This window comes from Mauremys reevesii, linkage group 3, assembly GCF_016161935.1.
Source record: "Mauremys reevesii isolate NIE-2019 linkage group 3, ASM1616193v1, whole genome shotgun sequence".
Taxonomy (NCBI): domain Eukaryota; kingdom Metazoa; phylum Chordata; order Testudines; family Geoemydidae; genus Mauremys; species Mauremys reevesii.
The window spans coordinates 98,972,684-98,991,953 of NC_052625.1; the positions used below are offsets into that span (position 1 = coordinate 98,972,684).

General features: G+C 41.5%; 1 protein-coding gene across 2 annotated transcripts in view; it reads left to right on the forward strand.

Moving 5' to 3' along the window:
• Positions 1–8,547: 8,547 nt before the first annotated feature.
• LATS1 (large tumor suppressor kinase 1) overlaps positions 8,548–19,270 on the forward strand; it is a 42,019-nt gene continuing 31,296 nt past the window's right edge. The window contains exons 1-2 of one of the 2 annotated variants that reach the window (XM_039530400.1): positions 8,548–8,854; positions 16,836–17,348. In XM_039530400.1, coding sequence (XP_039386334.1) covers positions 16,998–17,348 — 351 coding nt within the window. In that variant the 5' untranslated portion in view covers positions 8,548–8,854; positions 16,836–16,997. The remainder of the gene's footprint in view (positions 8,855–16,835; positions 17,349–19,270) is intronic. The other variant, XM_039530401.1, reaches the window with a different exon arrangement.

Here is a 19,270-nt window from a genome sequence, read left to right on the forward strand (position 1 = left end):
CCCACATCCCACACTCTCTCGTGCACCCCAGCCCTACATTCATGGCCCTGCATGCAATTTCCCCACCCAGATGTGGCCCTCGGGCCAAAAAGTTTGCCCGCCCCTGCTCTAATCCCATTGCAGTCCAATCAGTCCATGCGTACACTGGAATATCTTCATCTGGATACAAAGGTGAGTAGCTAGCTTTTCAGCTACACAACGCACAGTCTGAGTGATCGCGTGGCTGTAAATAAGACTACAGGACAGGAAGTCACACATTCTGAGTTCTGTTCTGCTAATTTGCCTTGTGGCTCTTCTATGCAATTTTATTTCTAAAGGAGTAATGCTTGAGGTTCAACATTTTGTAAATCAAGATGAACTGGTTGACAGGATAAAACTAAGAATCAGGAGACCCGAGTTCCCAGTTCTGCCTGTGATTTGCTGTGGGCAAGTAACCGTTTCCTTATCTGTAAAATAAGGCTAATGTTTTTTATTCACCTTTTGTAAAGCAGCTTGAGTTCTGTGGAGGAAGAGCACTATATAGGTGCCAAGTGTTGAGACAGTAAAACATTAAATCCTAGTAATCGGGCTCACTCTGTATCATGACAGCTAATTTGCCAACTGATGCTTTTATGTTTGATCCATTACATACACATTTTACGGGCTGCTACCTCAAAGTGGTGATGTCTCTTGAAGGGTGGGTCCTGTCTACATTCTGTGTGTATTTCTTTTTGCACCAGTATATCTACATATCTGTAGCTATATACTGGTGCAAACACCTAATTTATACATAATACCCCATTATAAACCATAATTTGTGCTGTTGCAGTTTACCCCAAAAGATATACTTGAAACAATTTGTTGGTTCCGTATGTTTATGCTATGACCACAGATCTAGAATCCAGACAGAGACCATAATGTAAGGGTAAGCTTCTCTGCCACCAAATAACCACAGGATAACTGGAGTGTATTCTACATAACAGGAGAAAGAGTACATCACTTAAAAAATTAAATGTCTAAATTCTAATTAAAAAAGAAGCTGCCATCTTGACAGTTTGCAGGTTTTGACAGGAAACTTATTAAACACTTTTAAATGTGTTTTATACTAAATAACTGGTTGTCCGTAGAATGCATAGGAAATATTTGACTTGCAAAGGTGTAAGGCACATTATTTTTCTGTTCTTTAAAGGTAACCTACAGAAGGGAGGTGGGGGGGCAAGGGGAATGATGTGTTAGCTTTGGTTCTCTCTGATTTTTTTTTCTTTTTTTTTTTTTTAATTCTGCTAGTTTCTCTTAAAATAGGAATTCAGGTCCTGTCTAAGCTGGAAATCTCTGCCTGGAGAACTACTGAAATGGTGAAGAGAATATCAACAAGAAGGGGAAATGATTTTCTATTCACCATTCAAAACTTTTTACCTCAGAAAAGAACAATTTAACTTAAATGATAATTTGAATAGAAGTCTTAGACTCAAACCGTAGCCCAGTGGTTCCCAAACTTTAAGAACCCACGAACCCCTTTCACTAAAATGTCAAGTCTTGCGAACCCTCTCGTAAAAATGAATATTTCCAGGGATTTTCTCCCTTACCTTAGCATAAATTATAAAAGCAGTGTTCTTGGAAATATAACATTTGTTTTATGACATTCTTATTACACACTATCTATCGTTACAGTATTTTTATTACATTATGAAAACGGCAACACTCTTCCAAGATCTACTTTTGTAGCTTATATCACTTTTGATTTAAGCCTGTTATAAGACAAGGCTCCTGTCAGAGGCGCCAGTAGAATAATGGGGGGGCCCATAGGGGCTGCCAGGGAAAAAAGGGGAGGGACCTGCGGGATGGTGCGCCGACATGTGGGTGTTACGTGACCCTCTTCGCCCCCCGAACTGGTTCCTCTGCCTCCTATGTTTCATTAAGGAGTTGTTAGGTATAAAGAAGTAAAAAATGGTGGTGGTGTTTAATATGTTCAGTTAATTGTTTTAATAATGTATTTCTAAGGTAATATTAAGCAAATCACCAGCTTTAATAGAATTTAGTATGGAGTATATAAACTATGACCTTTGGACTCCATCCTTGTAAACAAACTTGTTTACAACTTGGACACTGGAGTCCTCTGGCTCAAACTGGACAGAACCAGTTTCTCCCACCAAAAAGGATATATATGAGTCTGCTCAGTGGCTGCATGGGGCTGTCCATTCCAGCGGCAGTACGTGCATGGTTGGGTCTTCCTAACACTCCAGAGCTAGAGAGAAGAGTACCATCTATCTCGCAGCGAGGTTGAGGAAGGAGAGGCCTGTCATCACTATCCCTGTCACAGTGAACTGAATCCATTTTACCTGTGGAGGGTCCTGCTTTCCTGGTGGTCATCTTCCCAGAGGGCCTCCCCACCTGCGATGAAGTCCAACAGTCATCGGGACTCCCCAGTAGTCCTCCTCGAAGGCTCTAAATCAGCCAGAGAGTAGAAGGTCCTGGGCTTTGCACCTGCACGCTGTGTCCACTGCGCCTAAATCAGAGGAAAGGTTTCTATACTGGGGTTTCTTTTATTGTTTTTCTGAATGCCAAGGGAGGTTTTGTTGGTCTGAGCTTCAAGCTCCTAAAGCCAGTCACTGAATCACTGTATGGTTAAGTTTTGTGTCCCTTCCCCCCCCTCAATTTTTCCCAGTTTTCTGTACCTTTGCCCTTAATATACTTACCTTTGTTTGCACCATATTACTTTGTCTCTCTTCATTTTTATTATATCACACAGGGAGGGAGGGACACTCTTATTGTAAGCTAAATCCACCAGTGACAGACACGGAAGGGAGCCAAGTCTGCTCTTCTGAGAAAAGGGGCTTTCCTTTTCTATCTTTTCTCTCTGAAGCGTTACCTTACTCCCTTTGGGATAACAGAGTATCAGATGTGAAACAGCATGAAGGTATTTAAGAAGCCAACTCAGAGTTCCTCCTACACAAGCATTCAGGTCTTGAGCAGTCCAGGCAAACAATGTATATAACAGAAAGCTTAAACTTGTTCATAATTTAAAAACAACACTTAGCAGCCTATTTATTTTTAAAAACAGCAAAAAATATCCTCCTCCCTTTCTATTTCGTATAAGGTGTCTTGAAATTTAAATCTCCTCAGTGTCTTAGCTCTTGGAGGTCCCCAAGACTCCGGGAGGCTGCTGGCCCCATGCTGCCCAGGGTCCCTAGGGACAGCTCTGTCTGCCATTAGGGAATTTTTTCCAAGAACCCCCTGTAACATTTTTGAACCTCCAGGGGTTCATGAACCCCAGTTTGGGATTAGCCCCTTCAGTTAAGTGGTCAATGCTCCCAATAACTTTCTTAATGCCTCCTGATGGTCCTCTAAAGACCAGATTTCACACTTGATATTTCTAAGGTTTTAAAAAAGAGGCAAACTAATTAAAAAAAAAAAATTGTCAGGCAGCCTTCATAAATAAAAAAAGGACATAGATCTAATATTTTTCAAAAATATTTTGCAGGTCACCTATAAAGAACAGAACATGCTTAACAACAACTTTAAAATCTGTTTATTTTCCTATGCATTGTAGTGATGAACTACATTTTCTGTGCTTCACCCTACTTGCCACAGATGGTAGACTGAACCATCAACAAAAATATGAATTCTCATCTAAACAGCTTCACACTTCCCATTGTTCTGAATGATCATGGAAGCGGGGGATTCAGACTGGCTTTGGGAGGTGAGATTTAGGTTACTATCAGCAAGGGGGGGAAAGGAAATTTGTATGTTTGGGCCCAGAAAGTGGTAATTACAGTGGTAGCATGTGGTCACCTGGGGTTGTGTGTCAGCAAAACAGGAGCCTATGTATATTACTGCTCTGGCTCAACCACTTTTCCAAGGATCTTTACATCTTTTCCCCTTCTGACTGTCAGAAGGTGAGGGTGACTAAATGATCTATGGTAAAGAAATGTGCTTTGATTTTGACTTTTGATATGTTAGATGTTAAGTTACATACACCATCAAGTCACAAGGCTACTCTAACTTCATAATAGATAGGATTTAGTGAATTGCAAAGAACTCTATAGAAGAGTTTTCGCAACAATACACACCTCACAAGCTAAGCTCAAACTTGTGTTCAAAATCACTACTTTGTATTTGTACAAAATGTCTTAATTAGGATAATACATTTAATAAGTGACTCAAACGGTTTAAATTTGTTTTTTTTTCTTTCAGGACACTTAACATCTTCCAGAGCTCATACTTTGTCACCTCTTCCAATCCATTTCCTATCCCAATTCCCTTCACACAAGGGGATGAAAAGAGACCTCCTTGTTCAGCAAAGGATGAAATACATTAGTTTGTCAAAATGTATGCAACATATTTTATTTATTTATTTTATTTATTTTCTTCAGAAGTTGGATAAAATATGCCACCACTTGGTCAAATCTAGTGTGATTCGGCTCCCCCCGCCCCCAATGACATTACCCTAGTTAAAACAAATGAGATTCCAATACAAAACTGGCTAGGGTTCAATATTAGTAGTTTTATTATCAAAAGTCAACTTTTTCTTGTTTCTTTGCAAAACAAGATGGGCAATCAACTCTCCTAAAGACACCAGTCTCTGAACCCCGGCCTTTTCAATGCCATTTGTGGGAATGGTGATCAATATGGTTCTTGGATTTGATCATAATTAAATGTTCACTTCCACCAAATTAGGATCCAATACATGTGGGAAGAAAATTTGTGGGTTTTGATCAACGGAAAAGTGAACTGTGGTTCTGATATATTTTTAATAAATAGCACGCTTACTGATTTACAAATACCTACCAATGTGAAAGAGAGATCTTACTTTGTAAGTGTTTTGGTGTCGGTCCAACTTAAAAATGGATTTAAAGCAAGCATTTAAATAAAAATATGAGCGGAATAAACATTCAAGGCTACCTCCCTTCCCTGTCCAGGTACAGCAATTTCTATACTATGTTTCACTTCAGCAAATGACTGATTTTTAGCTAGTTTGAAATTTTAGGGGGGTTCTTTGACATTTGCTTGTTGATTTCTCAACAAATTGTAAGACAATCTAGAGATGGAAGGAACTTAATAGAGAAGGTAGGAACTGCAGCATATATATTAGTGATAAGCAAGATAGCATTCTTTGATTTTTATAACAGGAAGTAAAAATTGGACTAAAAATGCTTTGAAAAAAAATTGAATAGATAAAATCTAAAATCAACAGGTTGAAAAGGAGTCATAATCTAACTGCCAAATTCCAGGAAAAAGACCAGAAAACCCTAGTTATACATTTATGTAGCTAAATATTTGATAAAGAATAGATTAATAATGACTTTAAAATGTTTTTTAAAAAACCTCACTTTTCAGCATCTCCTGTTTATATATTGGTCAGTTCTATACTGATTCTTCTACCATGCTTGACATTTATAGCATCTGAGCACCTTTCAGTAGTGTGTTAAACAATATGACTACACGTTTCACTTTGTTTGCTCTTTTATCCTCTCCCCAAGGAGAGAAATGTGTGAAGTGGAATGTCTTCTTTTGGTAGGATTTTTTGTAACTACATGTTGCTTTATATTCGTTAGAGAAGACAATGTCAAATCTGCCTTGCCATTGAAGAAGGTGGTGAGGTTAGTGCTAGTCCTCAGTTCATGGAGGAGTTCACGCTACACATTTACTTACTGTGCATCAATGGCTTTTTTTTTTTGGTTTTTTTTGGATGCTGCTTCAGGAATAGGGTAGAAAGGTAATAAAACTATTAGATTACATAAATTAAGTGAAAAGAACAGGATTACTTGTGGCACCTTAGAGACTAACAAATGTATCTGAGCATAAGCTTTCATGGGCTACAGCCCACTTCATTGGATGTAGCCCACAAAAGCTTATGCTCAAACAAATTTGTTAGTCTCTAAAGTGCCACAAGTACTCCTGTTCTTTTTGCGGATACAGACTAACACGGCTGCTACTCTGAGACCTACCATAAATTAAGTGGTATGTTCTCACCTAGCATAATGTCTTATCTCTGCTCCTCCCCTCTCTCAAAAAAGGATGTTTAAAAGAAGAGAAGCAGAGTCTAGAAATTGAGTCCAGAAAACTTTCAGAGAGGGAGAGTGAAAACATTGGGGCTGGTTGAGATGGCAAACAAGTCAGGAGTCGGATGGATGCAGTAGAGCAGTGGTCACCAACCAATCCAGCGCGATCGACTGGTTGGTCCTAGAAGATCTCCCAGTTGATCATGACCTCGGGTGGTGTAGTGTGGCTACCGCTAAGGCAGGCTCTCTACCTGCCCTGTCCCCACGTCGCTCCTGGAAGTGGCCAGGGGAAACCCTCTGTGCGCTAGTCCTGCCTGCAAGCACCACCCCCACAGCTCCCATTGGCTGGGAATGGGGAGCTATGGCCAATGGGAGCTGTGGGGGCAGTGACTGCAGGGAGGGGCAGCACACGGAACCACATGCGCCCCTCCCCGGAGGCTGCAGGGGCCCATTGGCCCCTTCCAGGAGCAGCATGGGGCTGGGGTATGCAGAAAGCCTGCCTTAGCAGCAGCCACACTGCACTGTCGACCAGGCGTCACTGGAGGTAAGTGTTGCCCAGCGGGAGGCCGCACCCCAGCCCTGAACTCCCTCCTGCACCCCAAGCCCCAACCCTGACCCCCCCCTCAGAGCCAGCATCCCAAGCCCCAGCCCTGACCCCCCTCCTGTACCCCCAGACCCAGCACTGAGCCCTTCTCAGAGCCAGCACCCCAACCCCCAACCCTGAGGTACTGAGATCTGCGCCTCATTTGTCGCCTCATGACATATGCCTTAGCACTCAGTCACTCCTTTGACATACTTGAGTGTTCTGGATGCAGATATAGCAGCTATGGCTGATTATTATTGTCAGTGGTGCCTGATACCAAGTAGAAGTAAGACTGTGTTGAGTGCCTTCCACTTACATCATGCATAAGAAGGTAGAGATGAATGTAGTTCTCAGTGGTCAGCAAATAAAGCATGATTCACACCCCGTCTATCTAGGCATCATGTTGGATACTTTCACATATCGTTACTGCCTTACAAAGACAGTGACTAAAGTCAAAATGCGCTACAACCTGTTCAGGAAACAGAATGACAATGTCCATATGTTACGCACTTCAGCCTTGGCACTCTGTTATTCAGAGGTGAAGTACTGTGCGCCAAAGGGGCTTGCTTGTCTCACGCAAAGATGATAGATGTATAACTTAATTGCACCATGCCTATTATTTCAGGCATATTTACAATCTACTCTTCTACCATAGTTAAGGATGTGATTTGGTCACAATTCTGTAACTGTATCTGTCCTGTCTGCTTCGGCCGGAACCAAGGCTGTATGCCCCCCTTGCAGCTCTGGCAGGAGCTGGGGCTGTGTGTCGTCCGTCCGTCCATTCCCCCCCACCCCCCTAGTGCTGTGGCCAGAGCTGGGGCTGTGTGTTCCTAACCAGTGGCTTCAGCTGGGGCTGGAGCCAGGGCTGTGCTCCCCCCTCCCCCCAGCATAGCTGTGGCCAGGGCTTGATGCAGGTGCTATGTACCCCCATGCAACCCTGCATCTGGGCCTGAGGCTGTGCACCCCGACCCTGTGGCTTTGGCCGGGGCTGTGCAACCCTAACCCTTGGCTTCAGCTGGAGCTGTGTCTCCCCCTCATGCTGCCGCCAGGGCTGGAGCTAGGGTTGTGCACCCCCTGTTGCAATGGGGCTATCAGTCTCCCTCACCCTTTGCAGTAGGGCTTGGGCTTGGGCTCTGTCTCCCCATAGAGCTCCAGCAGTGATTCCTGCCCCCCCCTCCCCCCGTTATTCTTAGTAAAAGTCACAGACAGGTCATGGCTCCCATGCATTTTTGTGTATTGCCAGAGACCTGTTTGTAACTTTTACTAAAAATAACCATGACAAAATCTTAACCTTAACCATAGTTGCCAGTTCTCTGCAATACTGCTCCAGCCAGCATTGGTAGAGAGGAAAGCGTAGCAAAACTTGTGACAAAATTGCTAAATATGCCACATCTATTGTTAATTAAATACATGTTCAATCCACCCTATGGCCGTCTGCCCTCATGCTGGCGGTTGTGAATAGCTGTGGGGTGAAGGATTTACGGTAGAGGACCCGTGGCGAACTTCACGGCCCACATAGAAAGTGATATACAGCTATCTTGTTTCGGACCCCACTCAGTGCCAACTGGGGTTTGATTTCCCACGAAGGCAATGGAGCCTTCTCAACCGGTTTCGTATGGGGCACGGAATTTGTGCCGCAGCGGAACTTCAGCGGCGTCTGAGAGACAGGTCAGTGTGGGCAGCCACAAACCATGATACGCAGGGGTGAGGGCTGCAAACTGACTCAGCTTCCTGGAGGCCTCCCTGCCTGGAACCCCGCTGATACCAGCCCGGCCCCGCCACCTCACTGTGCATGCACCACACAACTCTGCACCCAGAAGTGGGGCGGCGGGCAGGGGATCGGGATCCTCCTGCATCAGCCAACCAGAGACGGCGCCTTTCCTGGGGGGCGGAGCTGTGCTACGGGCCGCGGCCGGAGCCAGGACGAGGGCGCGCGCGAGGCGCTCGCGGCCCGTTCCCCCCGCGCAGGGCCCGGCCCGGAATGCTGACTCCGAGCTCCTCACATTCCAGCCCAGGGGGGCGGGGGGAGCAGCAGGGAATACGCGCAAAGGAGGCCGGGAACTGCCCATATCCGGGAAACCCTCTGCGCCAGACTCACCGAGAACATGGCGGCCCGGAACTGAGCCCCACGGGGGGTGGGGGAGGGGACGAGCTGCCACCAGCACCGGGGACCCGAACGGCGCTGCCGCCGCCCCCCCTCGGGCGGAGCCCAGCGCCGCACGCAGCGCGCCGCGCCCCGCAACACGCGTGGGCCCGAGGCGACGCCGCCGCCGCCGCCTTGTCCCCGCAGGTAGGTCCGGCTCTGCGAGCGCCCGCGCCGCGCTCTGCCCCGGGAGGGGAGCGCGGCCGGGGGATCCCGTGGCCGGGGGAAGCGAGTCCCGACCGCGCCTCGTCCGTGACTGTGACCCGGCCGCCGCCGCCGCCTCTCGGCGCGGTGGGGGGGCGCTGCCCCGCGAGTGAGTGGAGACAATAACAGCCCCTCCCCGCCCCGTGCCCTCGGGAGCCGCAAGCGCGGGGGTTGCGCCTGTCTGCCCCCGTTTGCAGCTCTGCCCGGGTGCTGCATCTCCCCCTCCAATCCCCCAAGCTCCTGCTCAGATCCCCTCGCCCCGGTACAGCGCTTTGTCCCTGGGGGCATTCCCCGCATCTGTCTCTCCGGCGGGGATTCCCCGTCTGCTGCCCAGCGCCTCGCCTTAGCTGCTCTGGGGAGGGGCTGGGCGGCGCCGACTAGAATCCCGTTTGTGCCCCGGGGTGGGTACGGTCTGGGGTCTCTGCCTCTCTGCGCGCTCCTCGCCTGCAGCTGGAGCTTTTGTATATTTCAACCCTGGATTAAATTTTGATATGTTTCCCCTCTTTCCTACAAAATAAAGATAGGGGAAAATGGGAGGGGGGTAATTGAAAGCGCGTGTGTAACTGATTGGAGACCCAAATCTATTAATCCTTTGAGGACTATGGGGTTGGGATGACACCAGGTTGAGGAAGAGACACTGGATGAGAGATTATTCCCTCAACATGATGCTCCCATATGGTCTCTTCAGCTGTTACTGGCACTGACCTCTGTAGTCAAATAAATTGTTATATGAAACTAGGTCAGCTTTGGCTAACATGCTTTCATTTAAGTGAAACTTGGTTTAATTTGTTTGTCTGTTGGTGTCCAATGAATATCCCACCATTATAGTGATTTAAATTTGGTGGATGTTCACACATTAGTCCAAGCTCCAGCTCCGAGTACCCAGCTGTCACAGATAAGGGAGAATCTGATACTTTGGCAGATAGTAGTTATGTTGCTCTGAATTTTTGTATATAGGTTGAAAACTAAATTGGTCCCAGGTCTGGTATGTGCTGTAAATCCATGGTCTATGCCAAAATACAATGCTGATCTGAGGGATCAGTGACTGTCCTGTTCCAATATCTTGTAAAGCACCAGGGTTAGAAACAAAAGCTGTTAACCATTGTAATACACTATGGAAGAGGACATCATAAAAACATGGGAATCGCCATACTGTCTCAGATTATTGGTCCACGTAGCCCAGTATTCTGGCTTCCAACAGTGGCTGGTGCCAGAGACTTTAAAGGAAATGAACAGAACAGGGGAATTACCAGTTGATCCCTTGTCATCCAGGCCCAGCTTCTGATAGTCAGAGGCTTAGGGACACCCAGAGTATGGGAGTTGTGTCCCTGACCATCTTGCTAATAGCTATTGACAAACCTATCCTCCGTGAATGTATCTAATTATTTTTTAACCCATTTATGCTTTTGACCTTCACAAGATCCCCTGGCAGTGAGTTCCACAGATTGACTGCATTGTGTGAAGAAGTACTTCCTTATGTTTGTTTTAAATCTGCTGCCTATTACTTTCATTGGGTGACCCCTGGTTCTAGTGTTATGTGAAGGGATAAATAACACTTCCTTCTTCACTATCTCCATACCATTTGTGATCTTTTCCTATATCATATCATATATATTTGTCTTCTAAACTAAACAGTTGCAGTCTTTTTAATCTCTGTTCATATGGAAGCTGTTCCATACCCCCTCGCCCCCAATAATTTTTGTTACTTTTCTCTGGACTTTTTCCAATTCTAATACATCTTTTTTGAGATGGAGCAACCAGAACTGCAGGCATTGTTCAAAGAGTGGGCATACCATGGATTTATACAGTGGCATTATGATATTTTCTGTTTTATTTTCTGACCATTCTCTAATGGTTCCTAAGATTCTGTTAACCCTTTTGACTGCCACTGTACATTGAGCAGTGTTTTCAGAAAATTATCCATGATTACTCCAAGAGCTTTTTCTTGTGTGGAAACAGCTAACTGCGACCCTATCGCTTTGTATGTATAGTTGGGATTATGTTTTCTAATGTGCATTACTTTGGCAACACTGAATTTCATCTGCAGTATCACATTCATTTCTAGCCCTGGTGGTCCATGAGCTGCTGTACCTCTAAAATTGCTTTATTCTAATTACCTTAGTACCTCTCTGTCATTATGCCTATTCCAATGTGATTTTAGTGGCTACTGTCCTTGTAGCTACTAGGATCACTTCTGTACACTATGTGAAAGCAACTAAGAATAGCAGCTTTTAAATGAGTGTAAAGAATTTACGTCTAACACGACAGTCTTGATTGAGAAATTTGGACTGGTTAAATTATTTAGAAGTGAAGCATGGCGGGAGAAATGAGTTTATTCCAATTACAGTTTTTAAGGATTGGGTGTTTAAATATTGTTGCAGTTATGAAATATTAACTATGTGCAACTTTGATAGTTTTATAAAACTTAAACGTTAATATTTTTACCACTCAAATGGTTCCCTTTCCCAGTGAAGTTTGAAAGGCCTTACGTGGTACTGTCAGAAGCTGCAACTCTTCACTCTCTCAAATTGAGCTACAACTACCTAAATTGTCAGACTTTCTCTTCCCAGCTCTCAAGTTTGATATTTCCTTGGCTTAAACAACATCCATTTTTAAGGCCCAATATATTGTGAAATACAGGGGTATAGAAGCACTAGGGCAGATCAGTACAGATATTTCTAGGATCAATAAACATATTCTGAGAATTTGGCCTGGAAAGTAAGAAACCTGTTACCCTGGTTTTTGTCTCCTTAAATGGAAAGAAGGGGCAAACTGATGCAGCTTCATTTGAGAAGTGGAGATAGATGCAGCTGAAAATGTACTGATGGACAATGTTTACAGAATTGCAAGTGGGGCTATCATCGGTTCTTCAAATACAGGGAGAATAGTTATTGTCTCCTGGCTCAGTGTGCAAGATGAAGGGAGTGGTGTTGACCACCTAGCAAAGCCTTTTTTACTTTTAAAGTGGGCATGTAAATTCCTTGTTTGTGAAATGTGATGAATTGACAGCCTTGGGGTTTGAGGTTCCCTATACACAGAACAGGTATATCGCAGTCTGTGGCAATACTTACTTCCTCATACTTCCCTAAGATAGTGGGACAATCTCAGTTGAGGAACCAACTCAGTTTGGCTTCAAAGCAATTCAGTTTTCAAGCCCATTGGTCTTTGGTCTGTCTTGCTGAAACCATCAAGAAAACAATAAATTATATGTAACACTTATTACATAGTATTCCTCATCTGAAGATCTCAAAGCAGTTTACAAAGAAAGGTAAGTATAATTATCTCCATTTTATAGATGGGGAAAATTGATGCACAACGTTAAGTGGCTTGCCAACGGCCACATAAGTAACTGTCAAACAGAATAGAATCCAAGTCTCCTGACTCCCAGTTAAGTGCCCTATCCATTTGACCACAGAGCCTTTCAAGGGTGGCAAGTCTGTTTAGCTTAGGTATTTAAAAGATACTTATCCCCTAGATATTTAAGCACCAAACAATATTATGGAAAAGCGTAAGAGTGCAAAGCAACTTTTTTTCTCCCCTCACACTCCCCTTTTCCCCATAATTACAGGGGTATGCAAATTTTATATAGGAAAATTCCTTCAGTGCGCATTGTTCCTTGGAAAATATGTAGTCAGATTAAATTGCAGTGGTTGTCTATCATAGCGTAGACTGACAAACTCATTTTAAGTAGCTTATGTAGTAGTGGTCAGATAGTAATTACTTCTGGGTGCTACCAGCTTCAACTGAATTCTAATCAGTAACCTAAATGTTCTGTTACTAATCTTCTGAGCCATCTAGTCTTACAGATAATTTTGAATGGAGTCTTGAATAAGTTTACACCCCCTGAGTACCTTCTTCCTGGATTATAGTGTTTTTTTTGCAGTACTATTAAAATGTAACTCTGTGTTCACTTTTGTAGCCAATTATTCTTTATAGCAGTTAATGCAGTCTTTTGGAGGCAGAAAAACTTCCTTCTGCATTATGTTGGCCAAGCAAGAACAAGTCCCACTTAAAATTGGTAATAAGTTACCCTTGCCTTCACCTTTCTTTGGGACACCGTGTCTTTATTCAAACACTCTCATTGAAGTCACATTTCACACATTAAAAGCAATAAAAAAATAAAGAAAACTAAGTAAAGAACAAAAATCAGTTTATCTAAGCATAATGATTTTAAACAGTCTTTTTAATAACTCATTGCACACTTTTTGCTTTATCATATTTCACTTCAACTACTTATTTATTAAACTTCTGACTTTTTGAAGTTTTTTAATGTTAAAGTTGCAGTTAACTTTTACATTTCCTGACTTAAGAGCTTAAGGTTGCACAGGGAAGCTTAACTATGTTCTCTTGCCTATATGTATTATAACTCTTGATACACACCTCTACCCTGATATAATACGACCCGATATAACACGGTAAAGCAGTGCTGGGGGGGCGGGGGGGGGGGGGCTGTGCGCTCCAGTGGATCAAAGCAAGTTCAATATAACGCGGTTTCACCTATAACACGGTAAGATTTTTTGGCTCCTGAAGACAGCGTTATATCAGGGTAGAGGTGTAATCCCATACTATTTCTGTAATAGATATTATACAGGGTTTGAGGGTTTTTTGTTGTTTTTTACAATTTATATTCAAACATGTTGCATCTTGTAATATTTTATATATGCCTGTCAGTCTCTGGAAGTATATACCTGAAGATTTCTGCCTTATTCACTGAGCAGCATAAAAGAGCACATTACAAGACTACAAAAAAATTGATTATATATTGAATTAAAATAGCATGAACAAGTAGAGGTTTGTGACATGAGAGAGATCATAAAAATGAAAACTGGATTGAGAGAGAGAGTAATTGTTATGCAAACTGTTTAAAAGTACTTACATGCACCAGTTTAACTCAAATGCCTGATAAGACAAAGGCTTTTGTCTACATCCTGTCTCTTTAACTTAGGGATGAGAGAGTGCCCTTTCCACGTGTCTGGGTCCTCCAAGGAAAGCATCCAGCAAAACCATATAGAGAAGGTTTGGCATTGTTGATATTTCTAAGATGATAAAAAAGCAGAAAAACTTTTTTTGGGCGGTCACAATGCAGCACTTTCAGGCCACCTTTACATGTAATAAAGAGGGGATTTGTGCTCTTGTTTTCTTCAGGTTGCCTATATTTAAAAAAAAAGAAAAGAAAAAAAAAAAGAAGATATCACAAGAATGCCCCATTCCTTGCACCTTACTTTGTTGGTAGGATGGAGTTCCTTTCCTGGAGAGCCTTAGGAACTGCACGGGTTTTACTTTATAAGATGCATGCTGAGTGAGCAGGGGTCCATTGTGTTTCCGCACACCTCTGCTTGTCTTGTTCCACCATGTGAAACTTTTTACCACATAAGTTAACCAATATGGTCTTCCTTATCTGTGCACACCTTATGAGCTTGGTTTAAAAGCTTACTCTGTGTATGCAGTGTTATTTGTTTCCTTAATGAGTCAAAATAAAAAACAACTTTTGCAAGAAGATTCAAAGGCATCTCTCATTGAGGATTATTTTCATGAAATATGGTATGGTTCTACCCACAGTTACTTTGATGTTAGTTAACCTTTTTCTTTAAATTTAAAATATTTTTACAATAGGAAAACCTTTTTTTGAATTTTTTTATTCAGACTCTTTTTCTTCACCCCTCCTCCCCCCCCGGATTCTCCTCATCCCCAAAATGGCTGAATTTGTGACAATGACCAGGGATGGGAAAACTTAGGGGTGACATTTGTAGAAGTTTAAGAGCATGTGAAAACAGGGTTGGAATGGAAATGGCATAGGAAACTACTGTAGCTGTCACTAGCATGACAAATGCAGGCAAATGTTTGGTTTTATGCACAAGGTGAGTAAAATCAATGGTTAAGATCCTACCGCAGAACTAAAAACTAGTTGGCCTTTTTTTAAGAGGTGCTGAGCATCCACAAGAGTGGGAGCTGCAAGTGTTTGGCACTTCTAACACCTCTCTCCCCCCTCAGCTGTAATGCTTGTAAGAGAAACATACATGCCTACCCCATAATTTGTTTTATAATCTGAAGTTTTCTGTAAATATAGTCATTTTACTGTTCGTTACTCTTTGTGAAGTTTTAAGAGTATTTCATCACATGCCCCCATTACAAGAAGTGATGGTGGAGGAAAGATTGTAACACTTGGAACAATTTACATAGGGATGTAATGAATTCTTTATTACATGCAGTATTTAAATCAGGATTGTATAGTATCTCCTTTTAGAAAGATATAGTTCTAACAAAAGTTATGGACTGGGTGTAGAATTTTTTGGATGAGGTTTTGGCCTTTGTTATGCAGGATGACAGATTGGATGATCTTAATGGTCCCTTCTGACCTTAAAATCTATGACTTACATTATAAAAATAAATGACTAGAACTATTAAAGTTTGTATGTAGGTTGTTTTCAATTCACAGCCTTATTAGTGTCACCATCCTTCCTCTCCCATTGTTTTCTTCCCCAACTTTTTTGCTTGATACCAATTTTTGTCACGTTAGACCCGTACACAGCAGACTATTTTTACTTGGTTTTGTAAGGCATTCATTTTGGAGCTTAAAAAATGATGATTCTTATACATTTATTCTCATATTCAGGCATATGTTGTGCATTATAAAGGGGGTATAAGACAGGTGGTATCAGAACCAACTTGCATGGTTTGCCTAGGCATGGAAGAAGTACAATTCTTCATGCTAACTCAAACCAACATAAATATAATTTTCAATCAAAATTTTATAATGAGAACTTGCAGCGTTATCATTTTGTATAAAACACTGAAAAAAATGTTTCTTTTGAAACAGTTTACCATATTGAGTTCACTTTTGCTAATTTAAATACATTTCAGTTTTTGTGATACTGTAAGAGCACATAGTCTGTTGCACTGAAGTTTTTACAATATCACAGAGTTGTAGCCGTGTTGGTCCCAGGATATTAGAGAGACAAGATGGGTAAGGTAATATATTTTATTAGACCAACTTCTATTGGTGAGAGTCTCTTTCGAGCTTACACAGAGCTCTTCTGTGTCCCACTTCTCTTCAAGCAAAGCTGATATCAGACATCTGCATTTAGCTAGGAAATTGAAACAGATGATATTCATAAAAAAAATCTGTTTTATGATTAAATTCTTAGTGTCCTTTAAAATGAAAGTTGGGAGGAATGATGGGGAACAAACTCCAGTGCATTGATGTGATGGAGAGCCAAATGACTTGACCCAAGGTATTACAGTGAGTAGGAGTAGAGCAGGAAACAGGATCAAGGAGTCCAGATTCCTACTCTCCATTCTTTGTCCATTAGATCACCTTCTTTTTGATGTGTAGATCTTTGATAATCCTTCAGCTGTGCTAATAGGTTGTGTTTCAAATAGTAGCATAGTAAAGCAACCTGTTAGGACAGTGATCAGGATAAACTACTGTCAAGAGGAAAATAAATTATGTATATTTTCCTCTCTTGTCTTCTAGGCGAGATTAAATTCAAGCAAGTTTCAGGATTTAAACATTTGGGCCATAATTTAAAATAACTCAAGCATGCAGTTAATTTTTGTAGCAGGTACCAAGGACTCTTTCAAATATTATAGCTAAGTTTGCAGTACACTCCCTGCTTGAAAAAAATCAGCAGTGTTTATCATTGTCAATAATTTTAAGACAAGTTTACTCCCAAGGTTTGATAAACCTGATTTCAATCCCTCCCAATTTTGGGATCTTTAGACTTGAGAGGCAACTAAAACATTGTTTACTAATTAAATGTTGCCAGGCCAAAATAGTTCTTAATTTAGAATGGTTAAAGACTGCATGAATGATAAGTTGCATATGATGAATTTAGTAAATATGGAGGAAATTATATATGTATGCCCTGCAAATTGCAAATTTTTCACTGTTAGCATGTGTAACTTGAATGTTCTTTTGTTACAGGGTGTCTGACTTGGTTGTTGTGAATTTCAGCACTGTTGGAACCACAAGTAGTGGTGAATGTTTTCACTCTTGCTTAAGAGTGAGTTCTGAAACTACCAACAAGCCTTTCTTGAAATTTTTGTGGCTGAATCCTTGGTGGAGGTTACATAGATACATGTTTTCATGAAGAGAAGTGAGAAGCCGGAAGGATATAGACAAATGAGGCCTAAGACTTTTCCTGCTAGTAACTACACTGGCAGCAGCCGGCAAATGTTACAAGAAATACGAGAGAGCCTTAGGAATTTGCCTAAGCCCTCAGATGCTGCTAAGGCTGAGCACAATATGGGTAAAATGTCAGCTGAAGATCCCAGACAAGGCCGAAATCCCCCCAAATTTGTAACATACCATAAAGCTTTGCAAGAAATTCGAAACTCCCTGCTGCCTTTTGCAAACGAAACCAGCTCCTCAGCCAGGGGAACATCTGAAATCAATCGACAAATGCTACAAGACTTACAGGCTGCTGGGTTTGATGAAGTAAGCATTTTTGTTGAATATTAATCATGCACACACATTTTAGCTGTATGTTACCCTTTTTGTAATTAAAGAGTGTAAGTAGTATGATAGTCAAAATGTTTCCCTGAAATATAAATTAATTTTTAACTGTGACCTGGCCAAAGAGAAGATGGGGTGGGGGGCATTAGTATGGTTTAAAATAAACCATGTTTTTTCCCCTACATCCGGTGTAATCTAGTCTTTCTATGAGATTAGTAGTAGTTTGATTAGTCATTTACATCTCTGTGTGTGGAAATGAGTGGATTCAAAGTCTGGAATTTTCCTCAGAGTAATTTAATGGAATTTTGAATTATGTAGTTTAAAATGTATTGTGAGAACAATACAGTTCAGAATAGTAAGGCAAGGATACCAAATGTAAGTGACTTGACAATATTTAAATACTTCTATTCTCTTTTAGATGAGTATTTCAGAAGCCCCGATTTATGAATAACTTAAACTTGTTCAGAGAAATGGTTCATTATCTGAGCTGAATATTAACAAAAAACTGCAATTGTTGTCTTATTCATCTGAACACTTCAATCTTAGTTATATGCAAATGATGTACATTATCCTAAATCAGATACTAAAGAATGTACAATAAATAGTACAATAAATATACCGCAAGGAGAACAGTGCAGAATGCCTTCAACAATGTAGTGTCTTCTAGGAAAAAATGTAGACATTATATAGCAGAGCAAAGACATAATGATGTCTTTGAAAGTTGGTATTATTGGTCAGTATAAAGACATGGATGAGGTGATCGACAGGCATCTGTCTGAAGTCCTGTCATCTACTTCAATACCAGCTGAACTTGTTTTCACTTTAGTATGGAAAGTCTGTAATGTCATTTATTGACAAAATATTTGGTTTCCATGAATAAAGAATTAATACATTTAGAGACCTTTGTATGTTTATTTGCAGTGTATGTATTGGCAGGTGGGTCTAAAAGACCTTTTTATACATGCACTTGTAAACCAGAGCACAAAAGTACACATGCAAAATGAGCACAGACCTCAGGCCCATCACTTTCAAAAATTTGTAATAGCAGGCCAAGGATAGCTTACAAGCAAACAAGGTAGAATGGTGTCAAGTATCAGGGGTAGCCGTGTTAGTCTGGATCTGTAAAAGCAGCAGAGAGTTCTGTGGCACCTTATAGACTAACAAACGTATTGGAGCATGAGCTTTCGTGGGTGAATACCCTCTTCGTCGGATGCATGAATGAATAAGGTAGAATGGTTCATTCATAATTGTACTAGTCAAAATAATGATCATATCAAAAGTTGTAATTGCAGGTTAATATTAAAGAATCAACATATTTTGAACTAATTTCCTTTAAAGGTTAGGCAGAGTGTTTTGGTATGTCATATTTGTTGTACACCACCATAGTGTTGTTAGCAAAGACTTCAAGAAGGAGTGGTTAAGAGATCACCATATTGTTGCCCATACAGAAAGATTATGAAAAAGAGCTCCTCAATGACATACAAATGATATATCAGCTCAGTACATTTACTTTAGCTGCTGAAAGAACTCATTGACAACAGAGGTTTTCATAATATCTGTTCTCCATTGGCTTTCTTGTCTCCATTTTGTTTAATGATAGACAATTGTGTCTAGTTTTCAAATATCCAATTAAAAAAAAATTCCTACATCCTTGTTGAAAATTGCGTGTGTCACAAATCAGTATCTAAACTGTTGGCATTTACAAAGATTTCACTGTGCTTCTGTACCTGGCTTAAGAAATGGTGACACTGCATCAGGTAAAATCTGCTTAAATTATGGATTTTGTGGTGATGTGTGATTTCATCTGGTGGGGCACAGAGATGTTAGATATGTCAGTGTTTTCAAAAAGAAGCCTTTTTTTAAAGGAATCTTGTAATCTCAAAAAGTACTTCAATTTATTCAAA